This window comes from Rhinichthys klamathensis, unplaced genomic scaffold (genome assembly GCF_029890125.1).
Source record: "Rhinichthys klamathensis goyatoka isolate OS25496 unplaced genomic scaffold, OSU_Roscu_1.1 h1tg000076l_1, whole genome shotgun sequence".
Classification (NCBI taxonomy): Eukaryota; Metazoa; Chordata; class Actinopteri; order Cypriniformes; family Leuciscidae; genus Rhinichthys; species Rhinichthys klamathensis.
Window position 1 is genome coordinate 5,332,112 of NW_026606618.1, and position 26,424 is coordinate 5,358,535.

The 26,424-nt window shown below is 36.7% G+C and overlaps 1 protein-coding gene across 4 annotated transcripts in view; it reads left to right on the forward strand.

The window, feature by feature from the left end:
- The window catches only part of gramd4b (GRAM domain containing 4b), a 29,640-nt gene extending 3,773 nt beyond the window's left edge, over positions 1-25,867 (forward strand). For 2 of the 4 annotated variants that reach the window (XM_056251127.1, XM_056251130.1), the window contains exons 2-20: positions 3,340-3,547; positions 5,565-5,688; positions 10,026-10,146; positions 10,303-10,367; positions 12,885-13,020; positions 15,352-15,377; positions 15,525-15,616; positions 15,984-16,075; positions 16,326-16,374; positions 16,478-16,549; positions 16,653-16,696; positions 17,117-17,226; positions 17,321-17,475; positions 18,113-18,130; positions 20,479-20,629; positions 20,714-20,807; positions 20,981-21,071; positions 21,153-21,221; positions 24,691-25,867. In XM_056251127.1, coding sequence (XP_056107102.1) covers positions 3,340-3,547; positions 5,565-5,688; positions 10,026-10,146; positions 10,303-10,367; positions 12,885-13,020; positions 15,352-15,377; positions 15,525-15,616; positions 15,984-16,075; positions 16,326-16,374; positions 16,478-16,549; positions 16,653-16,696; positions 17,117-17,226; positions 17,321-17,475; positions 18,113-18,130; positions 20,479-20,629; positions 20,714-20,807; positions 20,981-21,071; positions 21,153-21,221; positions 24,691-24,807 — 1,834 coding nt within the window. In that variant the 3' untranslated portion in view covers positions 24,808-25,867. The remainder of the gene's footprint in view (positions 1-3,339; positions 3,548-5,564; positions 5,689-10,025; positions 10,147-10,302; positions 10,368-12,884; positions 13,021-15,351; positions 15,378-15,524; positions 15,617-15,983; positions 16,076-16,325; positions 16,375-16,477; positions 16,550-16,652; positions 16,697-17,116; positions 17,227-17,320; positions 17,476-18,112; positions 18,131-20,478; positions 20,630-20,713; positions 20,808-20,980; positions 21,072-21,152; positions 21,222-24,690) is intronic. The other 2 variants (XM_056251129.1, XM_056251128.1) reach the window with 2 other exon arrangements.
- The last annotated feature ends 557 nt before the right edge of the window (positions 25,868-26,424 follow it).

Here is a 26,424-nt window from a genome sequence, read left to right on the forward strand (position 1 = left end):
AATGGATGGATGATTCTTCTGGATCTTCTGCCGAGACACGGGAATTCATTTGGCACGACCCTTGCAGTGTATTGAGTATTCTCTAGCCGTCGAGCGCATCGGTTGTGCACTACAAATTGGTGTCCCCTCAAATAGTCCCCTTTTTAAGGGTATGGGGGTGATTTCACACATAGGACATAGCCACAGACTTCACTTGCTTCATTACTGGATGAATCAGCATTTTTGAACGAATCTCTTTAACGGTCACTTTTCACCACCTACTGTAGCGATGTTTGATTCAATCTTTATTTGAAGCGTCATTACTTTCAAAAGGTGATTTACTGTATTTTGCTACCACCATATACATCAGTGTTTATATCCGAACTATAAACTGGTTTTATCCCATGCAGTACTTCTATGTTATCTTGGGTTATTGTAACAGAAAGAATGATACTGTGTGGTTGAAAAGACTGTTTGTGAAGCTTTTTCATATCTATACATGACCGCTGCTCTGTCTGTTCGCTGTGATCGTACTTGTCAAAGGTTTAATAGACACAGGCGAATCACTGTCATTAAGGAATAAGATCGCGTATAGGTGTTTGAATCAAGATCGCAATCTTTTAACGATTAATAGTTTTAACGATTAATCTTAATATGATTTTAGATTCTGGTTCTTGGCAAACGTTTCTTTTGGTATCTTAATTTAAGGCCTTATGTTTTAAATCCCATAGATATAGGGATCTCAATGCAGCTCCATGTCCAAATTGTTGAATATTACCCATTTTCAGTTGTCAAAAACCAAACGTGGGTCACTTTTCTGAGGTGAAAATGGTCATTTTGACTCCCCTCTACAGAATAGTGGATTACTAAAAAAATACTCATACATGACATTTCATATTATGACTTTCATCATCACTATTATGTTTGTCTTCTGAATTTTTTTTTTTTTTTACAAAATCAAAAACATGAGATGTGAAAGTTTCTCAAATTTGGGTGATTTGACATGGAATGACCTAATTAAAGCTAAAGGGTGCATCAAAATGCGTTACACCATGTGTCATTTTTAGGTAAACTGTTCCTTTAAAGAAATCATTTTCTTATACTATGAAACATAAGAGAGGAAAGGAAGTTTAACTTTAGGCCTCATGTAGTACTCTTTCACAAGCAAAGCTTTTATAGAAAGAGGCTGTGATTAGTTGTCACACCCTGTCATAATTTCTCATAAAATGCTGCGTCCTGATGAGTTTAAACATTGTAAATCTGACAAATGGGTGATAAATACCATCCGCAGATATATTTCCGTTTCCCTCATGAGAGCTGCTTGAAACGTCTGCTTTTTGTCAAAAAAAAAAAAGTCCCTTTCTAATTCACAGGAAGCCAAAATCAGTCTGCTTAAGAACAAGACGGCTGGTGTTAAACCTCAGTCCTATCATTATCATGTACAGCATGTTGTCTGAGCTCTGGAAGTGAAATTAGAACTGGGTTGGAGGTTTTGTGTGTCTAGGCACGCATACGGCCGCTTTGTTCCCAGGCCTGCTTTGTTTGTTGTAAGGTCAACTAACTGCAGGGAATGCAGAGTTTGGAACACCAATTGCGTTATTTTGTGCCCCACTCTGGGCCTTTGGTTCCTGGAGAGTTTTTTGTATAAATAATCCAGTCACATGTTGCAAAGCTGTGTTAGTATTTTAACCTCAGCATTCTCAGGGAATGTTTGTAGATGCACAAAGACGTTTAAGACATCGCCTGAGGAAGAGCACAATAGCTCATGACCTGCTTCTTTCCATGATTTAACAGACGAATGCTCTGTTTCCAGTAGGTAGTAATTGGCACGTATTAAGATTAAAGATCAAAAATGTATATGATGTCATTAATAATTACTCACCCTCATGTCGTTCTAAACCTGTATGACTTCCTCTCTTCAGTGGAACACAAAAGGAAACATTTTGAATAATGTGGTTACTTTTTTTTCTAAACAGCCACTATGGGCCAAAAATGTGAGTGAGGCTTTCAAGCTTTGAAAAGGATGCAAAAGCCCCATAAAGTATATAAAAAAGTGGTTTTTAAAATGTTTATTCTGAGACCATATGGTAGTTTTGTGTGAGGAATTGTGCCGTTATTAACTAAAACAATTAAAAATTATTTTCTGTATTTCAAATAAAACTTAAACTTGTTTTATATCAGTTAAATGTCAAGGCAATAGCTAAAATTTGTTTGTTTCAATTTTTGTTTAAGTTGAAGTACTAAAAAGGCTAACTATAATATTTTTATAATTATTTTTATTTATAATTTTTTTATAAAAATGTTAAAGCTACTGTAAATAGAAATATTTTCAAAAAACGAATTGAAACTGAAACTGAAAATATTAAAATGACACTGAGGAATAGTACATTGTTATATAGCGCTGCACCGGAGTTAAAATTCTAGACTATACCAATAAGCCAATAATTGTTTTAATTTTTATGGCCGAACGGTTGATTTTAACATTCAACATTATTTTGTCTAAATTAATAAAAAATAAAACATTCATTTTTAGATGCTACAAGTGAATTTAGGCATCACAACAACATTATAATGCACTATAAAAGTTTGCAATTTATGTTTTTAAAGATTTTTTTGTTTTAAAGTACCATAATTTAACGCTCACTAAAAGTTAGTGGAATTAAGCATGTACAATAAATATCCAGTACTGACAATATTTACAGATTCTTCCGAGTCAAGTCTTTTCAGTTCACAAATCATGTCAATATGATTCGTTTACTAATCAGAAGTCGTCATACAGATTTTTTACAGCATGGAGGTGAGTAACTTTTACTTATCACTTAGATAGATTGGAAATGTCTGGTTTTCCTCACACTTCAAACTGGACAAGGGTCTCACTACGGGCCAAAACGGCCGTGAGGATCATGGCGCCTCTACCTCTGACCCACATACTGTACATGTGAAACATGACCAGGGTTGCTGGGCCACACTAGTTCCACATCAGCTGATCTCTTTGAGATTGTAGCAATTTCTCACAGCGAGTTCAAGCGGCCCATTTCACAGATCTCAATACCCAGTCCAGAGAGACTATTATTGTGCAAGCGAATGACTGTCAGTTTCACATTATTCCTGAGCTAAGAATGGCTGGCTTTGTCTTACTCCGCTTCTGGATTTCACTTGGACAATAATATAAAGAATGTTTCTTAATGGGTGTAAATATTCGTATCATGGTACTTTCCATATTCAGTATGTGCAATGAACATATGAAAAGCCAGAACTTGTTCTAAATGAGAATGCATCTTATCAAGATAGTATTGTGCAATTGTACGTTTCTTCATCGCTGCACGGTTTCATGTCAACACAATGCTTTTGTCCCTACAGGGTTGCCAGCCGCCATGTTAAGATAAAGACACAGATCTCTGTGTTGAACATGCTAAAGCGTCTGGATAAGATAAGGTTCAGAGGACCGAAGCGAGATGAGTTCCTGGACCTTGCCGAGTCCCCCAACGCATCTGATAGCGAATGTAATGACGACGTCCCAGTAAAACAGCGGAGCTCTATCAAAGACACAGAAGAGCAGCGAGACCCTGTAAGTGACGTTCCTTCATTTGTGGGAATATTAAGGGAGCATCTGTCAGAAAGTGCTGAAGATTTCTTTTCTTTTTTTAAACTTGAGTGTTTTGTCTCTGTAGAGATGCGATATGATTGTGAAATAAGCCATTTCGAAAAGGGTGTAGACCTCTATTTTGAAGAATTCATAACAACAGTCATAGAAAACCATTCAGTTCTATTTTAATTTCTTTATTCCCATTCCTTTTTTTTTAATGATTAATTGATGCATGTTATTCAAAAATGGATTCATAATCTTTAATCACTTAGGCTGTGCACACTATTGGCTGTTTTCTCACCTTTTTCTTTGTTGTGTGTATTTGTTATTGAAAGGAAATGTATTTTACAGGTCATCGCTTTTAGACGGAAACCGTGTATCTCACAAAAATGGAAAAAACACTATTGTTTAAACAATTGTGGCTTTATACATGGCCGGACACTTTCATGTGGCATTTATATTATTAACATTTTACCAAAATCAAGCGCAAATGGAGTTACAAGGTTTTTGACCAGCGAATTTCAGAGATTTTTGCACATACAGAGTCCTTAAAATGGCCACGTCTGAGACAGTATGTGCATCTCATTAGGTTTTCATCAACTTATGATTTATAAAGTTTATTGTGGTGGTAAAATAATTTGTTATTTGGCCAAAATCTCATGTTATAAAAGATGAATAGCTTCGCACATGCTATTTTAAGAACCACTGTGCTAGACTGAGACACTCTTTTCCGCTCCTCAAATACATAAAACATTAGTCTTTACATATATAATGTTTCCTGAGTAAACACTGTGCTTATTCAAAGAACCAGTTCTTTATTTACCCTTGCATTGCAAACAAGCAGAGACTGTTCAAACTCCATGCGGCACTTCATTCAAGATTGAGGCAGGTGAAGTTGAGGCTTTACTGACCTGTCGCAAGCTTTTTTTTAATACTTTTCATCTGTTAAATATTTGCAAAACCTAGAGACAGACATAAAGGGTGACCAATAGTAATGATTTATGGAAAATAAAAACTACGAGGTATCCCCCCGACAATATTCATCTCTGCGACACTCTCAGCAGTGTGGGTGGAGTCGGGTTATTCACCAACCGTTTTGTTTTTTTAGAAATGTTTTGGCTAAATGTTTTGTACTGATTATTAAACAAATATTCATTTTGAGTTTTATGAACAGATCATTAATAATAGTAATAAAAAAAGTGTTCCCCGTCACTCGCTTCAAGCCTGTATTTAATTCCTGTTCTTTGCATTGCATGAAGAGGCAGACAGCCAGATTCCCAAAGGACTTTCAGCCCAAACATCCATTTGCTTCACTGTATAAATGACCTCTTCCTGTTGTTGCAGCTGAGATTTCCCTCCATCGTTCACACCCAGACTTCCAATTCCTTCTAGTCTAAAACTAATCTCAAGAGTTTCTTTGTAAAGCTGCAGTATCTTTTCCTGTGGACGTTTGTTTCTAATGCCGCCAGTGTTCAGCACTGACCTTTTGATGTTTTACATGAAATTTTACAAGAAAAGAACGGCCTTGTCCAAGCACGTTTTCAAAGAAATTGCATTTGCTGCTTATAATTTGATAAGCACTGGAAAGCTCACCTACGAGAGCCGCTGTGTCTCTGCAAGCTTATGAGCTGGTCACCATGGTTACAGCTGCCGCACTGGCTTCCGGTTGGTGACTAGAGCCGTGATTTGTTGAATCCTGGTTTTGCTGAACTTCTATGTTCATGGAGATGATGCTGTAACGTCTCTGGCAGGCTGGAGCACAAATCTGTGAAATGTCTTTTACTGGACTCCTAATGGACACTCATTTATTAGACCATTACATGGCCATTTTCTGCATTGTTCAGACAAAAACAGGTTTTGTTAATGCACTGATCAGTTTGGAGATTTTGGGCCATTTGGCTTTTCATAACATGTTGATTCAGACTAGTATTGCTGTCATTGCAGTGAGCCTTCATGAACTTCTGAGCTTCTCATCATTTCTCTTACTGATTTTCTCCAGGCTGGTTCAGGGACTCTCACCATGTCTGCTGCTCTCAACCAGGACTACAAAATGTGTGATTCAGACCGACTCAATGAGGTCAAAGGTCACCTGGAGATAGCCTTACTGGAAAAGCACTTTCTTCGTGAGTAACCCAGAAAAATTCTTGCAGCATTCCTGTTTTACATCGTTACATCGTTTTAAATTATCATCACTGCTCTCCTGATAAACATCCTATTCTGTTGCTGATTTTGCTGTTCTTTTCTGTGCGATTTCATACTTTATTATGGCCCCATAGTCATTTTTAAGCCATTGTGCTTTTGTTCTAAAACCTTGCAAGTTGTATCGCTGCGTACTGTCTGCATAGTCGGCAGTCTTTTAAGGCAGCTGTCACGGAACTGGTTATATTGACAGTCGACTCATCGGAAGTGGAAGTGGTGTACAGTGATCCTTATATGACTAGCGCCCATTTTCAGCAAGTCAGTTAGGACTGTACATTACCTAATTAATATTCATGACACAGGCTGATTCATATTTATTAATAATGTAATCAAACAATATTATATATTTATATGCGGTCTTTGCAACCTTTGTTATAATTATAAATATTTAAAGATTATAATTTATTAAAGTATATTATATATTGTTATAAATATTAACTCTCAATAAAAGTGTAATATTTGAATATTCATAATTCTAATATACATTTAATTGTAAATGATTTAATAAAATGTATATTTAAAATAAATTTGTAATCAACATTTCATTCAACACAGTTCATTGTGGATTTTTTTTTTTCCCACTGAGCTCGTTGCAGTGCATTTAGGGATTGCATGCTTACAACCACACCTATGATACCTTGAAATGCTTTTGGAATGGGGCTAATATATATATTTTTTAACATATTCTCAGATGCTTTAAAATGGAGTTTTAACTTGGATATCCAGAATTTGTTAGATACAGCTCTTCAGGAAAAAGTGATTTGTCCTCCCAGGCCTCCAGATCTGCAGTATATCTCAAGCTAAATGGGTGATGTCTCACTGTGTTTGTGGATTTATCACCCTGAGCAGTGGAGTGAGATCATTCTCATTAGGACGGGAGCTGCCTGCACCTTACAGCGATAAACCCACCTTGTATACTGCTGATCCATCTCACCTCTACCACTTTTCAATTAGTGAGACTTTCAGAAGCAGAGATTAGCCCTCCACTGGGGTTCATACACACACTCGCACGCATACATCAGACGTTTTCTGGAGTAGTATCATCTTTTTTTTTATCTTTAGATTTTTCCGGCATGTCGAGGCATTATAATCTCTTGTTTCCCATATGATAATTTAGTTTTCCATTCATTATATTGGCTTAAACAGAACATTAGTTGTGTATTACGAGGTTGGGAGTGTCTGGCCTATTTTTAGACCCTGTGTTTGTATTTGTATGTATGTGAGTGCATGCGAATTGCCCTCGAGCACTGCAGTACTGGAAAGCAGCAAAAGGTCAGACCTGGGCTGCCAAACTGCTGCTACCCAAAAAAGCAGACTGGACTTATTAATAGTTTGTTACACAACAGAGGCCTCTCCGCTTAAAAAAAGAAAAGAAAAGAGACCTAATGGCTTTGACTTAGTAGCATGGTGTAGAGGTGATTTAAAACTGTGAATGATGCTGCTGCAAGGTTATGAGGTAAGGTCAAAGATTTGGATGCTCTTTTTGTGCCTCTTCACTTCTGGACCGCTCTGTAGATCAGTGGGTTGTGACCGGGAAATGGGGATCTAATTGAATTGTATAATATAAAATAAGGAAAAATAAAATCACATTTTATATATATATATATATATATAATGTAATTTATTTTAACCAAATATATGATAAATCAGTGCATTACATTGCAGTGTAGTAGTACCTTTATGACTGAAATTAATAAGTCCAAAGAGCTTTTGGCCAGTTACCTTGAGTAGCATAAGTTTTGTGATGTTGGTAAATGCCAGGGGCCAGTAACAAATGGTCATAAGATCATAAGACAGATCTTCATACTTCAGTTCTCATCCCTCATATCACTGTTCTTGGATCATATGACGTGACCTCTTTGGAAGCTGCAGCTGTCAGTTTTACAATAGAGTTGTGCTGACTGCTAGTGACACCTTGATCAGTCAGAACATACACCATGTCGATATGAAAGACCTTCATTGCTAATGTTTGGCGATACTTTCAAACATATCATACTTCCTCAATCATTTATTTTAATTATTTTTTCCCATTCAACTTTCTGGAGGAAAACGGTGCTCTTGCATAACATGAGTAGTTCACATATTCATTACATCAGATGACTCTATGATGAGCTAGCATTGGTCCATGGTTTTGTGTAGCCTTTACCATTGTGTTCATGGTCTTTTTGGCAGAGACTGGCAGGGCTGATTGTGTGAACTATGTGAAAGGATGCTGTCAGCCAGAAAGGCTTTCATATGCTTAATTGCTTTGGTGTAAATGGGCCATTAGACGTTATCATTTTTTTTTTCTAGCTTTTTTTTTTGCTCCAGCAAGTTGATGTGAGCTGAGGCTGAAGTTTGTATTTCAGAGAGGGCAGTGAGATGGCACAGCTTCAGTGAAGGACAGTGGGCCAAGATCCAATCTGGCAGACACATTGAACATGTCCTTATCAAGCCATAAAAATAGTTTACATTTCAAGTTCCTTCTGCATTGTTACTGCCTGAACAATGTGCTGATTGCTTATGGGTTAATTATGTAATTACGTTATCATTTAATTATTAACATTTTAAAAATCTGAGTTTAAATGAAATATGTATATATGTGTATCTATATATGCACGCACACACACTATTTTTTTTTTCTATTTGGTGCTACTAGTGGCACAGAAATGACACCTTCACCTTCAGCCCGAGCAACTCAATGTTTAAACGCTCCACTAGGTTCTATTCCATTTCCTTGTTGACTAATGGGTTATTGGTTTACAGTTAGTTACCATTACGTTTACAGTAAGTGCCATGTGAGTTCAGGGTCTCATCTGTGCAGTCCAACATTGCAACAAAGTGCTTGTAGCATGGCGAAGATTAATATCTGCTTACAAGATTATTTCTGCCACAATTCCACTGTAACCGTAAGTGAGGTTGAGTTTGCATACCAGAACATGAAAAAAACTCACACAATGGCACAAATCTTGCAAATGTTCCCAAAGGGATTATTCATGTAAAGCTCCTAAACATTTGCTTTGCACGACATGTTACAGAAGATTAGGATATCTGTAAGTATTCTTTGGTTTGTTCTTATTCTTTATTATTATTATTAATAGTAATATGATTTATTATTTATTATGGTTATTGATATTATTTATACTTTTGTTCAACTAGATCTAAATTTGCTTGCCTTGACACTCCGAACACGCTGTAAAGTGAAGAATAGCATCATGGCTATAAATATAAATTTCGATCTATTGTTTTATCACTGTGAAACCGCTTGCTCAGTCCCTCCGTCCACTAGCTCCGGGTTTAGCGACGGCCCCTATGGTCTGCCCTGATCATCTGGATTCAGATGTCTTCTCTATTAGCGCTCCTGCCCTCGAGTCAGCGGCAGGGGGTCTTTATCATGACTATAGCGCCTCTGTGGGAGACTCAGGAACTGCTGAATTATAGATGAAGATGGGCTTGTGTTCCAGGCAACCTTGAAGCAGGCATTGTGTGCAATAGAGGGCAGGTGGAAAAACTACTCGATTAGGGCTGTTGTGCATTCCAGAGGCAAAAAGTTTTCAGCAAACATGCTCTTTGTTAGAACTGTGATCATTTATTTTCGTTTTGTTAGATCAAGGCCGATCCGTCTCTGCCAGCAGCTACATGTTTGTTTGACTCGAGAATCATTAAGTTCTCTGAAATTGAGGACGAAGTGTCTTGAATCTTCCTCTGGTTCCACTGCTGAGTGTCCTGTCCTGTGAGAGAGCTTAATTTAGTGTCATCTTTTAGATATAGGATGACTAGGATCCTGTCATCCTAAGCCTCTGGAACAAGTTCAATTCAGCTATAAAGCAGCTCTACAGAAGACATTATCTACAAGTGTCATTATTCAGCTCAGTTCAAGTTTTGTTCTCATCCGATAGTATCAGTGCAGTCAAATCAATATTACTGAATACAACTAAGCAAGCCAATAGAAATCAAACTCCATCAGGTGATAGAAATGGAGAAAACAAACCTTGGGAGAAACCAGGCTCAGTCGGGGAGGCAGTTCTCCTCTTGCCTAGATGAACATTTAGCCAGTCGTTATTGCAAAATAAACCTTAAGAGCGTGATACAAGATCCTGATCATGCTGCCAGGGTTTATTTTGCAACAACGACCAGCTGACCCTTTGTATCACGGATATTTGACATCTGTCTGTAGCCAAAGAGACCTCAAGCTTGCTGAAGGATTCCAGTGAAGTCAACAGCAATCTCCTCGGTCCTTCAGTCATGCAGTTGAACTGTTTTCTTTGTGTATTGCTCACAGAGGAGGAGTTGAGGAAGCTCCGAGAGGAGACAAATGTCGACACCCTGAAGCAGGAGCTGGAGAAAGAGAAATTGAAAAGAGTCGATCTCGAGCAGAAAATGAATGAAATTCTCAGATCCAGGTATGGGAGGTGATGCTTTTCCACAGTATAGAAGTTTCCCACAATAACATTTGACGCATCTATAGTATAGAACTTAATTAATAAATGTTCCATTTGAGTTATTTCTATATTTATTTGTTGTTAACACTTTCTAAACAATAAGTGTGCTTGGTCCAGACTAGAAGATTCACCACCCCCACCTCCACCTCCAAAGCCACAAGTCACTTCAGTCAATGGAACAGGTAAAGTTTAGTTTGTTCTCCTTTATAGATCTATAGAGGTCTTGAGACACACTTACATTCAAATGGAAATTGATCTCTAATAGCAATACATCATAATAATCACTTTTGCCTGTTGCTGTTTTGACTCTAAGGGTGCATTCATTGTTCATTTATGGCTTTTTCTTTATTTTACTTTTTCAACACTCTATCTCTTTTCTCTAATAGAGTACTTTTTCTGTAGCACTGAGGCTGTTAGCTAGTTGCTGTCAAATATGTTGAATAGTGGTTCACACTTAGATTTTTTTTTGTTTCTTGTTTTATGCATTATTAGAGAATGTATAACTAAAGCCCAAGTATACTTCGATGTAATTTTCGTCATAAGGAGGGTCCGCGGAGGTCCGGCACACCGTCCTTGCAGCCCAATTTTTGTTTCTGCTCGGACAATGCACATATAACATTGCATGTGCGTGTGACTTCAGCACTTGAATACAAAGTCTTTTTAACATCTTTCGGCCAAATGAGTATCCTTCGAAAGGCGAAATGCGGATTATTTTCAGGCCTTATAAGTAGGGATGCACGATGATATCGGGACAACATCGGTATCGGCCGATAAAAGCTTAAAATGACCATCATCGGCATCGGCCGATATGAATATTTCTGCCGATGAGTCTTGCCGATAGGGTGGCGTGTTTCCTATGCGCACGTGACGACCGTGAACGAAGCATGAGCGCCAGCAACTTAAACTTCCAACTAGGGGTGTGCCGTGCGTCTCACGGTTTTTGATCGTGGACGATTAAAATGTCTCCACGATCTGCTTTTGAAGAAAAATCATAGTATCCTGCATTCTATCAGTTCAATTCTGGCGCCTTCATCTCAACATACTGTACAACGCGACGTACATTCACATTACATCACATGTAAACGCAAAGGTAGAGTTACACTCACGGGACACCGCAATTCACAAAAGTTCATTGTTTGCATGTGCGTCAAAGTCTTGCTAGGTAAACATGTCATTCACGTGCTGATGCGCTGTTCTAACATCCGCTTTTCTGAGCGCGTTACACCCGACGCTCACAGGAACTAAAGCCTGTCACAGCGCCTGCATACTGGACTAATCTTTCGAGTCTTATTGCGCTGATACTGTCAAATACACACAAGGTTTACATAAACAAAGTTGGTTATGTCTAAAGTGAAAGCAAACAGAGAAAATCTGCTTTTCAAATGCGTGTATATTAGACGCGTCACGTTACTCGCGTGCAGTTCTTAAAGAGACAGTTAATAATATTCTGCCGCTTGTCTTTAAAGAGATACTGCACCCAGAAATAAAAATTCTGTCTATCTAATGTTGTTTCAAACCTAGATTCATTTCTTTCTTGTGCTTAAATATACTATGGAAGTCACTGGAGTACAGCAACTGTTTGGTTAGCCACATTCTTCCAAATAACTTTTATAATTTCAACAGAAGAAAGAAACTTGAGAGAGTAAATGATGACAATTTAAATTTTTGGGAGAACTATCCCGTTAACGTTAATAAAACAACAAAACACAGAGGAAATCACTCACTGCTCTTGACTGAGAACATTAATAGAAGCTTTAATAAGCTTTTTTTGCACTTAAAAAAAATACAAATATATCGGTATCGGCATCGGGCAAAATTAGTTTGAAAATATCGGCATATCGAATATCGGCCAAAATCCTATATCGTGCATCCCTACTTATAAGGGCAAGTCTTATTTCTTAATAACAAAAAAGATATGCATTACATCGTAATCTAGGATGTGTTTTGCACAAAAATGCAGCTTTTATTGGTGAATGCATAATAATTAGTGGTCCAAAACATGATTACATGCAGTCTAGTCCCTAAATAAAATGTTTTTGTGTTTTATGTGGTTTTGAGTGACACATTTGGCTTTACTTTTGCTATTTGTGTTCTCATATAGAGATGGTTTGGATGTGCGTTGTGTAATTACTAGCTGCGGGCACACTGTCCCTCATTAAGAATAATCCGGATTCATCAACATTAGAACGAAAAAAATAAATTGAATTGGACACGCACCTGTCCTGCCTGAAATTGTGTGTGGCAATTTTGTTCTGTGCGCTAAACAACACTTTATTGGTGATTGAGAACCAGTGCCCTTATTTTTAACTTCATTTGAGGAACACGATTATAGTTTATCCATCGCTTCAACTGATTGATGGTGGATTTTTAGTTTTTGTCTTTCATGCTTCAGATATTTTGTTATATCACAGTTCATTATTTTATTTAACATCCCTTGAAATGGCCCCAAAAAGGCCAAACAAGGCTTCCTCCTCATTTTCACACCATATGTTATTCCTGAATGTATCTCTGCACTAGAAGTGTCACTTTCTATGAGCCGTTTGTCTCTTTTAGATTTTTTTGTGATTCTCATTTGTGATGATGCTCAATTGAATTCTGAGAATATTACAGCCCTTTTTATGTTTTAGATGTTTATATTGTGAATCAGTTAAATGTCTGTAATGCTGCATTGAAGTGTTGTGCTGTTTTTGAACTGACAGGGGACAAACAGAAGGAGACCTTAAGATCTCGGCTGTGGAAATGGCTCTATGAGCGCTTTGGTGTTTATATCGAAGACTTTCGCTTTCAGCCTGAGGAGAATACAGTCGAGACTGAGGAACCACTAAGTGCTAAAAGGTGACCAGCCCAAATAAAGTCTCGATTAGTTTGTTTCGATTAATAATTTACAGGTTTTGAAGGGAGGTTGAACAGAGAACTGCTCAAGCCATGGGTCATTCCTGTAATGCAGTACCTTTTGAACTCTGTAAACCCTGGTCAGACTCATACTTTGGTCAACTATACTAAAACATTTAGAAGTTATTTACTAAGTATTTAAAAGTTATATTAAATTATACATGTAATATAATAGTATTTTTTCTTTTTCCATATATATTATATAGATAGATAGAGATATCAATATAGATTATTTTGTATAGATAGATAGATAGATAGATAGATAGATAGATAGATAGATAGATAGATAGATAGATAGATAGATAGATAGATAGATAGATAGATAGATAGATGGATTATTTTGTGTATATAAATACACACATATGCATGTATATATTTAAGAAATATTCACATGTATATACTGTGTGTGTGTGTGTATATATATATATATATATATATATATATATATATATATATACACACACACATTTATATTACATATATGAGGTATTAGTATATATATATATACATATACACTCACCTAAAGGATTATTAGGAACACCTGTTAAATTTTTCATTAATGCAATTATCTAATCAACCAATCACATGGCAGTTGCTTCAATGCATTTAGGGATGTGGTCCTGGTCAAGACAATCTCCTGAACTACAAACTGAATGTCAGAATGGGAAAGAAAGGTGATTTAAGCAATTTTGAGCGTGACATGGTTGTTGGTGCCAGTCGGGCCGGTCTGAGTATTTCACAATCTGCTCAGTTACTGGGATTTTCACGCACAACCATTTCTAGGGTTTACAAAGAATGGTGTGAAAAGGGAAAAACATCCAGTATGCGGCAGTCCTGTCGGCGAAAATGCCTTGTTGATGCTAGAGGTCAGAGGAGAATGGGCCGACTGATTCAAGCTAATAGAAGAGCAACTTTGACTGAAATAACCACTCGTTACAACAGAGGTATGCAGCAAAGCATTTGTGAAGCCACAACGCACAACCTTGAGGCGGATGGGCTACAACAGCAGAAGACCCCACCGGGTACCACTCACACTCCACTACAAATAGGAAAAAGAGGCTACAATTTGCAAGAGCTCACCAAAATTGGACAGTTGAAGAATGGAAAAATGTTGCCTGGTCTGATAAGTCTCGATTTCTGTTGAGACATTCAGATGGTAGAGTCAGAATTTGGCGTAAACAGAATGAGAACATGGATCCATCATGCCTTGTTACCACTGTGCAGGCTGGTGGTGGTGGTGGTGTAATGGTGTGGGGAATGTTTTCTTGGCACACTTTAGGCCCCTTAGTGCCAAGTAGGCATCGTTTAAATGCCACGGCCTACCTGAGCATTGTTTCTGACCATGTCCATCCCTTTATGGCCACCATGTACCCATCCTCTGATGGCTACTTCCAGAAGGATAATGCACCATGTCACAAAGCTCGAATCATTTTAAATTGGTTTCTTGAACATGACAATGAGTTCACTGTACTAAAATGGCCCCCACAGTCACCAGATCTCAACCCAATAGAGCATCTTTGGGATGTGGTGGAACGGGAGCTTCGTGCCCTGGATGTGCATCCCACAAATCTCCATCAACTGCAAGATGCTATCCTATCAATATGGGGCAACATTTCTAAAGAATGCTTTCAGCACCTTGTTGAATCAATGCCACGTAGAATTAAGGCAGTTCTGAAAGCAAAAGGGGGTCAAACACAGTATTAGTATGGTGTTCCTAATAATCCTTTAGGTGTGTGTGTGTATGTATTTATGTATATGTATATGTGTATATATATATATATATATATATATATATATATATATATATATATATATATATATATATATATATATATATATATATATGAAACTTAAGATTTAAAAGTTATTTATGTTTACATATATATTTATATATATATATACATACATTATATTATATTATATATAAATATGAATATTTTATATATAAATAACACATTTTTCTTAAATATATAAAACTTGAAAATGTACTGACTGCATATGACACTTACTGCCAGGAATGACCTGGATGCTAGGGGGTGATTAAAGCCCCATTTTGGAATCAGACTTTTTTTTGCTAGATTTTTCTGTTTTTATACCTTTTTTTTATTGTATATTTTCTATATCTTAAAATGTTGTAAGTGTAATGTGCTGGATAGGACATTCAACTGGATGTCTTTATATGCAGTCTCGATTTTCATGCTATTTCTAGCTTTATAATTTCACCCTCCCAACGGATCTCATTAAATAATTAATTTTCTTTTCTCCTCTTTGCAGATTAACTGAAAATATGAGACGACTCAGTAAGTGTTTTCATTCTGCAGCCCAAATAAAAAACCCTCCAAGCCATAACGCTAAATATTTTAATGGATTGCAGCCCCATTTTAATTCCCATCACCTCTGCTGTGTCACGGGCATGAAACTGACTGTTCTGGTCTGTGTGTTTTCAGAACGGGGTGCTAAGCCTGTAACTAACTTCATGAGGAACCTTTCTGCCTTATCCAGCTGGCACTCTGTCTACACGTCAGCCATCGCCTTTATTGTGAGCACAGCCCAACACCCACACAAACCCCTCAAACACGATTCATCACTGTTTATCATGTTTATGTAGCCTCCCAGTCCAAAGTGTCTGTTTTACTACCATAATTAAAACAAATAAAGCTCATTGTCGTCTGCACATCACCAGATTAGGAAAAGCCCCGCCTCAGGTTAAACTAATCTGTTACATGGTTTAATGTATATTAGGTCAGTGTGATAAAAGTTGGCTTATCTTAAAATACTAAAATGTAGATAAATAGTGCCACCACATGTTTCTGTTTGGTGGCTGACATGATTTCAACACTGCCAGAAACACGCCTGACATGCCATCCTTCATTTTAATGTCTTCTTCCCTCTCATCTTTTCCACAGATCTATATGAATGCTGCCTGGCATGGCTGGGTTATCCCCATGTTTCTATTTTTAGCCATTCTGCGGTTGTCCTTGAATTACCTCATTGCAAAGTACGTCCGACATAATCTATCACTGGTTCAATTCACAACTAGTTCACAAACCCATGTGGTGGTTGCATGACATGGGATCTGATCCATAATTATATATCCCTTTAACTAACCTATTATTTAGCATAGAAAAAAATTATATATATATAAAAAGATTACATTAAAAAAAATGTTTTACTTTAAAATCCTATATTTTAAATATGGTCTCAAATTTGTTTTGCATACTAAACCAGTTCTGCGTGTATCTTTTCAGGGGTTGGAGGATACAGTGGAGCATTGTGCCTGAGGTGTCCGAACCGATGGTAAATATTAGCCTCATTTTAATTTATTTACATCAGTAAGTTGTTAAATATATATGCTTGATTAAAAGCCTTAATGCTTCATTTGTGCTCTTCTTTTTATTAGGAGCCTCCAAAGGAAGATCTTACGGTCTCCGAGAAGTTCCAGTTAGTGTTGGATGTTGCACAGAAAGCACAGGTAAGATTTGTGACTTTGTTCTAGCTGTGGTGGTGTAATGCCGACACCTTTCATTTTGCTTCACACATAAAGCTGTTGACGCACAAGTGACGTCTTTTCACAGAATCTATTTGGAAAGATGTCAGACGTATTGGAAAAGATCAAAAAGTGAGTATGTTAGATATTGAATTGTGGGACTGGCCGGTATAACAGTATATACTGTGTAATGTTTCAGATGCCATTTGGTTCTGCATTTTTTTTTTTTTTTAAGCTGATTATTAAAGTTCAATATCAAAAAATGTTTTAACTTGTGTATTAACAGTACTTTTATTTTATTCAAGCTTCAAATAAATAAATAAATAATTTTATGATTGTGATTTATATTTATAAAAATATATTTTGGTTTTATTATTATTATTTTTAAAGTACTATTGTGAGAGAGCATAAAGTTGATGATATAAAATTAATAGTACAATGATATTGATTTTTTTGGTAGTACTGCCCAGTTTAAGTATGTTTTATTGTATAAATGTATATTTACATACATATTATGCATAATATTATGTTCTGTATGTGATTGCATTGCAGTCTGTTCATGTGGGTGCAGCCTGAAATCACACAGAAACTGTATGTTGGTTTGTGGATGGCGTTCATCACTTCCTGTTTGCTGCCATATAAACTCTTAGGCTTCATGATTGGTAAGAAATTCAGTTTGACATGCAACAACAATTTTAATGTGCTTTTTTTTTTTGTCTCAAGTCTCTAATTTTCATTTATTTGTGGTTATTTCAGGGTTCTATGCTGGCATCAAATTCTTCATCATTGACTTTATCTTCAAAAGCTGCCCAAAACTGAGGGACAAGTACGACACACCCTACATTGTATGGGCCAACTTACCCACAGACCCGCAGCTCAAAGAGCGTAACAACGCCACACTGAGCAGACGGGTGAGTGATCTGTTCGCGTGCGCAACCTCATTGTTCCAATTTCAAAAAGCTTGTAAAATATTAATCCTGATTCCTTTTTGTCTTTTTTTGAGGAAGACAGTTATGACAGAAAATGAGCAATAGTTTCCTCCTTTTAGTTAGTAGCCTTTATTTAACCAAAATACAACTCTTGATAGCAAAAAGAATATATTATATTATATTATATTATATTATATTATATTATATTATATTATATTATATTATATTATATTATATTATACAATATTATACAATATTATACAAGATTGACCTGGCCAAGCTGTCAAAAAGAACATGCAGTACATTAATAATAATATAGTCATTACATTACATCTCCATCTTAGCCAGGCCACTCTTGAATAAGAGTTGTATCTTGGTGCTAATAACATCTTAAAATCAGTTAAATATAATTTAAAATTAAATAAAACAAATAAAAATAAACTAAAACAAATAAATAAACACTAAATGGAGGACAGATCAAAACGGTGTCTACAAGATGGTTAAACATGAATTCAGCCAATGGAGGATATGTAATTCCTCTATATCATTAATAAATGGCAGGATTTTGGTTTGTGTGATGGTCTGTCACATGTTTATTCTGTTATTTTTCCTCTCTCAGCTGTCTGGGTTCGAAAAGGTAGGGATCTAGTGTGGCCTTTGGTTTGACAACAGTGCCTGTGTTTGCCACCAATGGCTGGTCCTGCGTATGTGTGTGTTTTATATATGTGTGTGTGTGTGTGTCAGGAATATGCAGTATGACACTGACAATGTCTGTCGACAATTGGATCAAAAACTGTCTTTTTAAAAATGCATCTTACTAATTTGCACAAAACGTATATGAACAAGATTGTAAAAAGTACCAGGATGTTTTTGATCTATCGTCATCAGACAAGGTGATTGTGTAGAAATACTGTGTGTGTGTGTGTGTGTGTGTGTGTGTGTGTGTGTGTGTGTGTGTGTGTGTGTGTGTGTGTGTGTGTGTGTGTGTGTGTGTGTGTGTGTGTGTGTGTGTGTGTGTGTGTGTGTGTGTGTGTGTGTGTGTGTGTGTGTGTGTGTGTGTGTGTGTGTGTGTGTGTGTGTGTGTGTGTGTGTGTGTGTGTGTGTGTGTGTGTGTGTGTCTGTGTGTGTGTGTGTGACATGCGGGGTTTATCTGAGAGGTTCTCTGCTGCTCTATACTATAGTTTAGTGTAGAATAATAGGCTTAATAGTATTTTGAAGCAGTGACCACATTAGAGCAGTCAAGCTTTTTACATATTACACTTTATGGAGACATTTGTTGAGAATTAGAAGGAAACTCGTCCTTTTCTATTTATGCACTACTTGCAGTACAATTTTTTTTCTTATGATTACATAAATGCCTTGTGTAGGTGGCTAGAAATTCTGAAAAGCTTGGCTCTTCTGGTGTCGCCACTTTGTAGTGTTTACTTTTCAAAGCTAGTTTACAATTACCTCTCAGAAAATGGAGAGGTAAAGTGATGATCAGATGAATTATATTAGAAATTAAATTATATATGCATATATTTACTTTCAAAATGGTTGTTATTTGAAAATGTTGCATATTATGCGATTGTATGACTATAGGATCCAAGTTTTTGTCATGTTTGAGCAGTGGCCTCGAAGTGGCTGCATTTACAGTAGTCAGTTGTGTCAATTATTCAACATTTCTTTTGCGGATATGTTGTATTTGCAGACGTACTCTCTATGCACGAAGAAGTTGTTTTCTGCAAATATAAGGTTTCTTCAACTGTGGCCACTTGTCCTGTAGATTTTTTTTTTAAAAAGTCCCTTAACATACACTTTTCTCACTCTCAAAAGTGATTTATATAATTTGTCTACTAACAAAGTCAAAAGTAGATATACATGATGCACATGAGGGGGGAAAAAACACACAATAGATGTTAAAAATTTACTTTTTTCAAACTAAATTTTACTGTTTATATTATCAGTTTTTTTTAGATGTGTATAGATTTAATTTCTTTAAATGATAAACCTCTATAACAATAATTAACAATAAATAATGAAACTGATAGTATAAACAAAGTGAAAAACCTATTACAGAACTAATAATAACAACAATACATATTATTGTTAAAGTATGTTTTAAATGAAGAATCTTTATTAGTATCATTATCATCAAAATTATCGTTAAAAATTAGATGGCATAAAATAAGAGTGCATGTGTATAGTTTTATTATCTATAATAAGACAATTAGATGTTTTATTGTTATCAGTTTTATTATTATTATTATTATTGATTTGTATAACCTAAACAATAAAATGTAGTCATAAGACAATTAGAAAATATCAAAAATAGCTTGTGATGGCATTGAAAATGTATCAAATTGTATTTTGAATAGAATATTTATGAATTAATTGTATAGTGTATATGTATGTATAACCAATAGCTCTTCTGCTAATTTTAATATAAATCAACTCCTACGACTTGAAAGTGCCCGTAGTTGAAGAAATGTCCATGAACATTTATCAGATGACATCTGTCTTGCTCAGTCCCAAACTCTAACACATTCTGTAAATAAAAGAATACCTTGGTAATATGGTAGTATGTTGGTGAGTGGTAATACCTATAAGTGGCTGTTTAACTCCGGCTTTGAGCTTTGCACTAGTCCTCAGCAGCACCCTCCTCCAGGCATCCCTCGCTACTGTTTGGCATCCAACCCAGAGAACCGAGTCTGTCACCAGGAGTCCACATGCAGCTGAGCCACTGGCCCATCATTCACTGTGCTATAGGTCAACACTGCTGCTTGGCTCAATGGCATTCACTGGTTTTGACAATTGACAAGCTTCCCCCACATGGGTGCTGTTTTTGGGGCCCTTAAGTGCTGATCTAGGATCAATTCTGTTCTTTATCTGGTGAGAAGTTAAAAGATAGCATTGATCCTTCATTGGCACACAGGAACCTTGCTGTTCTGGGGCTTTATTTACACATCCTGCTCCTAAATCAATCATTTTGCTTGTTCCCCGTAGCAGATCCAGCCAACGGTACCACGTGGCGCTCAATCGGCTGGGATGTCATGCGGGATTGGTCGTGAGGAGGAAAGCGGACGGGCTTACAACACCAAGAGAGGCCCGTTTCATGAAGTCTTTAACTTGTCTGAAAATGAGCGCCCCCTGCCAGGTGGGAAGGGAAACTGCAGTAGCCTTTGAACATTTCATCTGTACTTGTCTTTAATTGTAAAAGAATGTTTGATTTGATTCACAGTGTGTGAGAACGGATGGCGATGTTGCTTGATCAACAGGGACAGGAAAATGCCAACTGACTACATCCGCAATGGTGTCCTCTATGTCACAGAGAAGTATGCATGCAGGACATCAGTATTTTTCCATTAAATTGCAATATTTACCAATTGCATTTACTCTGAACAAAGTTGTAAATGTTTTGTCATATTTAAATAAGGCTCAAGAGTTGTATGAGAGAGTTGTTAGGCCCACTGCAGTCCTTCATGATAAAACTGTTTTGTGTTTTTAGTTACCTGTGTTTCGAGAGTTCCAGTTCCCGGGCAACCTCCTCGAAAAAAAATAAAGTCATCAAGCTCCACGACATCACAGATTTTCAGAAGGTCTGCCAAATGTTTTGTGGATGATTAACTAATTTTTCTCGAGTGCTTTGTTCTAACTGGATTCTCTACACACGTTAACAGTACAAGGTGCTGTCAGTATTGCCTGGATCTGGGATGGGGATCTCCATTACAACGCCATCCACTCTAAAGGTAAGTGGCCAGCAGCCAATGTACAGAATATCAGAGAGCGTGTATGTGTATGTATGTGTGTGTGTGTGTGTGTATATATATATATATATATATATATATATATATATATATATATATATATATATATATATATATATATATATATATGATGCACCGATACTACACTACCGTTCAAAAGTTTGGGGTCGGTACGATTTTAAATACTTTTAAAAGAATTCTCTTCTGCTAACCATGGCTGCGCTTATTTGATTAAAAATACAACAAAAATCAGTTATAGTATTAAATATTATTCCAGTGTAAATCAGCTGTTTTCTGTGTGAATATATAAAGTGTAATTTATTCCTGTGATCAAAGCTGAATTTTCAGCATCACCAGTGTCAGTGTCTTCAGTGTCAAATGATCCTTCACAAATCAGTATAATATGAGGATTTGATGCTCAAGAAACATTTATTATTATTATCAATGTTGAAACAGTTGTTGGTCTGTCAGTTGTACAGGTTTTTTTTTTTTTTTTTTAGGATTCTTTGATGAATAGGAAGTTCAAAAGAACAGCATTTGTTTAAAATAGAATCTTTTGTAACATTATAAATGTCTTTACTGTCCTTGATAAATAAAAGTATTGATTTCTTTCCTCCAAAAAATAAAAATAAAATTCTCACTGACCCCAAACTTTTGAACGGTAGTGTAAGTTTCTCCACCCCGATTATTCAGAATGATATCTGTTGATACCGATACTTTGATTTTCTTAAGGGGAAAAAAATCTCTCCCAAATAATGCTGCAAACTATACTGAGAACCGCCTCATTTTATTTTCAGATTTAATAAATACTCAAATAAAAACTGAAATGTTGGTAGTTTTCATGACAAATTTAGTGGAGCATACATATATAATTAACAGTAAATAAGCTCTTCTCTAGTGATTTTTATAGCTAACTAATCAATATCGAATAACTTTCCTGAGGTAAATGCAACATTGTTCACAAGCTGTTTTATTGACATATCTCCGCGGTTGAAACCGATTGATCGATTACATTAAACCTGATTCATTTCGGTAAGATGTGCTGTATCTTTCAACATACCTTCATGCATGTTTTTTCGTACTATAACTTGTATTTAAGCTGCCGCTTGATCGGAGGCGCTACAGCGCTCTGTAACGTCACATTTAAGAGCATCAAAACACCATTTATTGTTTGAATTTCGTGACTACGCTAACTTTTGAAAATGGACAGAATTTGAAAGCTGAGACTTTCTTTTTAGAAGTAACAAAACACAAAGCTCTTTGCAATTATTGGATGGGAGGTGCACTACATATAATGTTTTGTGTAGGGGAAAAACTGCAGACATGGCAACCCCGGCTTGAACTACGGGTGATTCATAGGGTTAAAAAGAGCCTGCTTTTATGTCGCTGCTTTTTTTTTTTTTTTTGCTGTTAATGCGTTGTCACGTTAACTTGCCCTAAATTCAACAAAACATTTTCTTTACACACAGTATGAGTTGCAGTCTGACACGTTTTTCCACCCCCTTTTGATTGACAAGATATAATCGGCCCTGATCATCGGCTGTTTTTAAACAATCGGCTGATGAAAATAATTGTTTTTATCGGCCAATACCGATTATTAGCCAATATATCGGTGCATGTATGACACCTTCGAGCAACATTAAATTGTCTGTGTAAATAAAAACAAGTGCCATGTAAATAGATATACTGTATACTGTGTCAATGCAAGCTGCATCCGACATGGCATTTATATGTATATTTACTGCTCGAAGTTGGCATACAGGTATTTGAACAAAAATTGAATAATGTTTGGGGAATTTTTGTATTTGGGGAGATGGGACATCATATTCTGGCTACACAGACAAGAACAAGCTAAGAACATTTTATGAATTAGTTTATTACTTTTTCTACATTAGGAAATCAAGATTTCATAAGTTATGCATTCAAAAACACACATTATAATAACTGAAGATCTCTATACTCTTCTTACATCTTCTCTGCACATTGATTTTTATGTTGAGAGAATTTGCAAGAGTGCAGAATTCAGTCAGAACTAAACCCTGGTATTTTCAGTGGTGACTAATCAAAATGCCTCTGATTGGCCATTGCATTCATGAGCTTAATAGAAGCGCGTGTGATTGGTTATAATGCTCAATGCTGCCAAAAATATGTAAAAAGAAATCTGATGCAACATGAGATCTCAATGTAATACCGAATCTACACTTTTCATTAGATCTGTCATAAAACTTTCATTAAAGGGATAGTTCACCCAAAAATGAAAATTAGCCCATGATTTACTCACCCTGAAGCCATCCTAGGTGTTTATTACATTCTTCTTTCAGTCGAATACAATAGGGAGTTATATTGAAAAATGTCCTGGCTCTTCCCAGCTTTATAATGGGAGTCAATGGGTATATTTTTTTGGAAGTCCATAAAAGCACATCCATCCATGCTAAAAGTGCTCGACACGGCTCTGACGGGTTAATAAAGGCCTTCTGAAGTGAAGGCTTATCTTGCCTTCCCTTATCTTGAATTTGGGGGGCATTTTTATTCGTTTCCGTGGTATTTTTGCCCAAAGCCACCATTTATTTCCGACCCTAATTTTTATTTATTTTTATATTTTTTTGAAAACAGTTGTGCTGTTCATTATTTTTGTGTAAACCATGATACTTTTTTTTTTTTCAAATCTTTGAAGTATAGAAATTTCAAACAAACAGCAAATATTTGGAATGGCATTTTTTTTCTGGTGTGTGCATATATACGTTCTATAAATAATATACATGTATTGTTTACATACTAAAACACACATGTATATACTACTGTGCATACGTAGGCTAAATATTGTAATGAGTATCGTTGCACACAGGTTTAATTAAAAATAAATAAATAAAATTGTAAAGCTACCTGTGCAACTTTTCCTTTTCAGTATTACTATATTCCTACTATACTATATATTACTTCTAATTTATAATTATTTACCTCCTCTTTATAATAGTAGGATATTAAGGTGAAATGTTTCAAGGTTGTTTACACAGTTCAATTCCACCCTCTCACCCTGCTAGGTTTCCTTTGCTCATTGTATTCTCTGGCTCCAAACCATGGCACCACAGTGAGCACCAGAGGCAGCTGTTTACCACTGTAGCTAAGTAACAAAGAAGGTGCCAAAAAAGGAAAAGCTAGTAGGCTAATTGTTTAGCTTGCACACTAACTTAAATGCTTACTGTATTTATAGCATTGGTTATACTATATGATATGTGACCATCTAAAAGCTGCATTTTGCTAGATTTCTAATCGGGCACCAAACTGAGTGTCCATTACATGTTCTTTCAGCCAATAGAATCGCTTCTACACCGGATCGCTTTCATACCAACTGCGACTTCATACTGAAGTCCATGCAAAACTTTCTGCGATGTCAAATGGACCAAAATGACTAGTGTGAAAAGCACACTAACTTTTTATGTCTCTTCCGCAGCCTCTAGTGTTTGGTGCCATGATTCATCGGGACGAGGCCTTCGATGCCATCAACACTCAGTACATGAAGATCATAAACTCCACAGCAGCTACAACAGTCACAAGCCCAGAGACATAGCTGGATCAACATATGACGTAAGGTAGTCCATAAGGCAGCCCTAACCTTAATGTAGCACTGTCCTAACCGCTATATGGAGAAGATGGCTTCCGGAAGTTGTCCGCCCAATCTCCAACCCAAAAAGATGGATTTGAGGAGTAGAAACTGCAAAAAAAAAAAAAAATTCATATTCTCTTTGAAATGAAGTGAGTATTAGGAAGGGGTGTTTTATATAATGTTCTCTCAAATGGCGTACTATAATCTTACACAAGTGTTTGTCAGGATGGGTCTTATTTTATAAGGTTAGGGGTTGGTTGTGCTTCTTACTTGTTTGTCCTGTGTCCCACAACAGCGAAATGTCCCTCCAGAACAGGAGCTGGTACTCCTTTGTGTCTCTCGGAGGGCTCTGTGTGATCTGTGTGTAGTCAGACCATATAACCGTCTCTGAGCTAACCGACATTTTCACTTAATTGCATCACCGCTGGCCTTGCACAAAGAAACAGCACTTAGTGTTGCTGAGAGCTTTTAGATGTGATTTAGGGGGAAAAGGAACAGACTTAACCGTCAACCGAAATCCATACGCGCAAAGCAGCTCCCAACTGCCGACCACACCGTTCCTTGGGACGCGCCAACTTTCTCATTATTTGTGATACTTGTATTAACTTTTGACATAAAAACGACCTCATTTTAAAGGAGTACCGTAGTTCACATGTTAACACAGAAGGAGATATTTAGCAGAATGTCCAAGCTGCTCCTTTCACCCAAATAGGAAAATTCTGTCAACATTTACTCACTCTATGTTGTTTTAACCCCATATGACTTGCTCCCGTGGGATGCACTAGAAGATATTTTGAAGACTTTTTTTTTTTTCATAGTTAAAGTCAATGGGGTCCAAGACAACTCTAGACCCCATTGACTTTCATTTTATGGAGAGAGGAAAACAAGTTTTAAAAATATCTCCTATTTTGTTCCACATAAAAAGCCATACAGGTTTGAAAGAACATGATGTTGACTAAATATTAAAATACTTCTTGGCTGAACTATCCTCATACTGGTCTGTATCAGGGTGCTTTTTTTGGTTGTTTTTACTTAAAGTCCCTGTAAAGTCAAAATTTTGTATGTGTTCTGAGTTTGTCACACCACAGAAAAATGTGTTATTAGCCACCCTGCCAAATTTGAATGATAAAAAAAGCCAGCAAGTACATAAAATAAGCTATCAAAATCTTGAAAAAATGAGCAGTAGTCTCTGCTCTCAAACGCTGGGGGCGTGTCCGCTGGCTGTGCTGAAACCACGCCCACTCGCGGGAAAGCTGCATTCGCCACACTCAACTCTACAGCCGGAATAGATGCTCGCACGGTGGGCACGCACTGCCGATGATGGCACCAGTTGTCGGCGCGACGGGAGGATGAATGCCGAGGCGGAAGATAGTCGGTTCGGCCCCATTCACCAGTAACAACGGATTATCAGTGAATGCCTTAGTTGTCTCCGACGAAAGTTTATAAAACTATCCCGTGTAAAATGATCACTTACAGAGGCGGGTTTTGGCAGTGATCCTCAGCTCTCCATCAAGGTTGGCTCTTCACAAAATTAATCCACTTCTTCTTGATGTAATCGTTTTTCGGAAATTTAAATAAGGA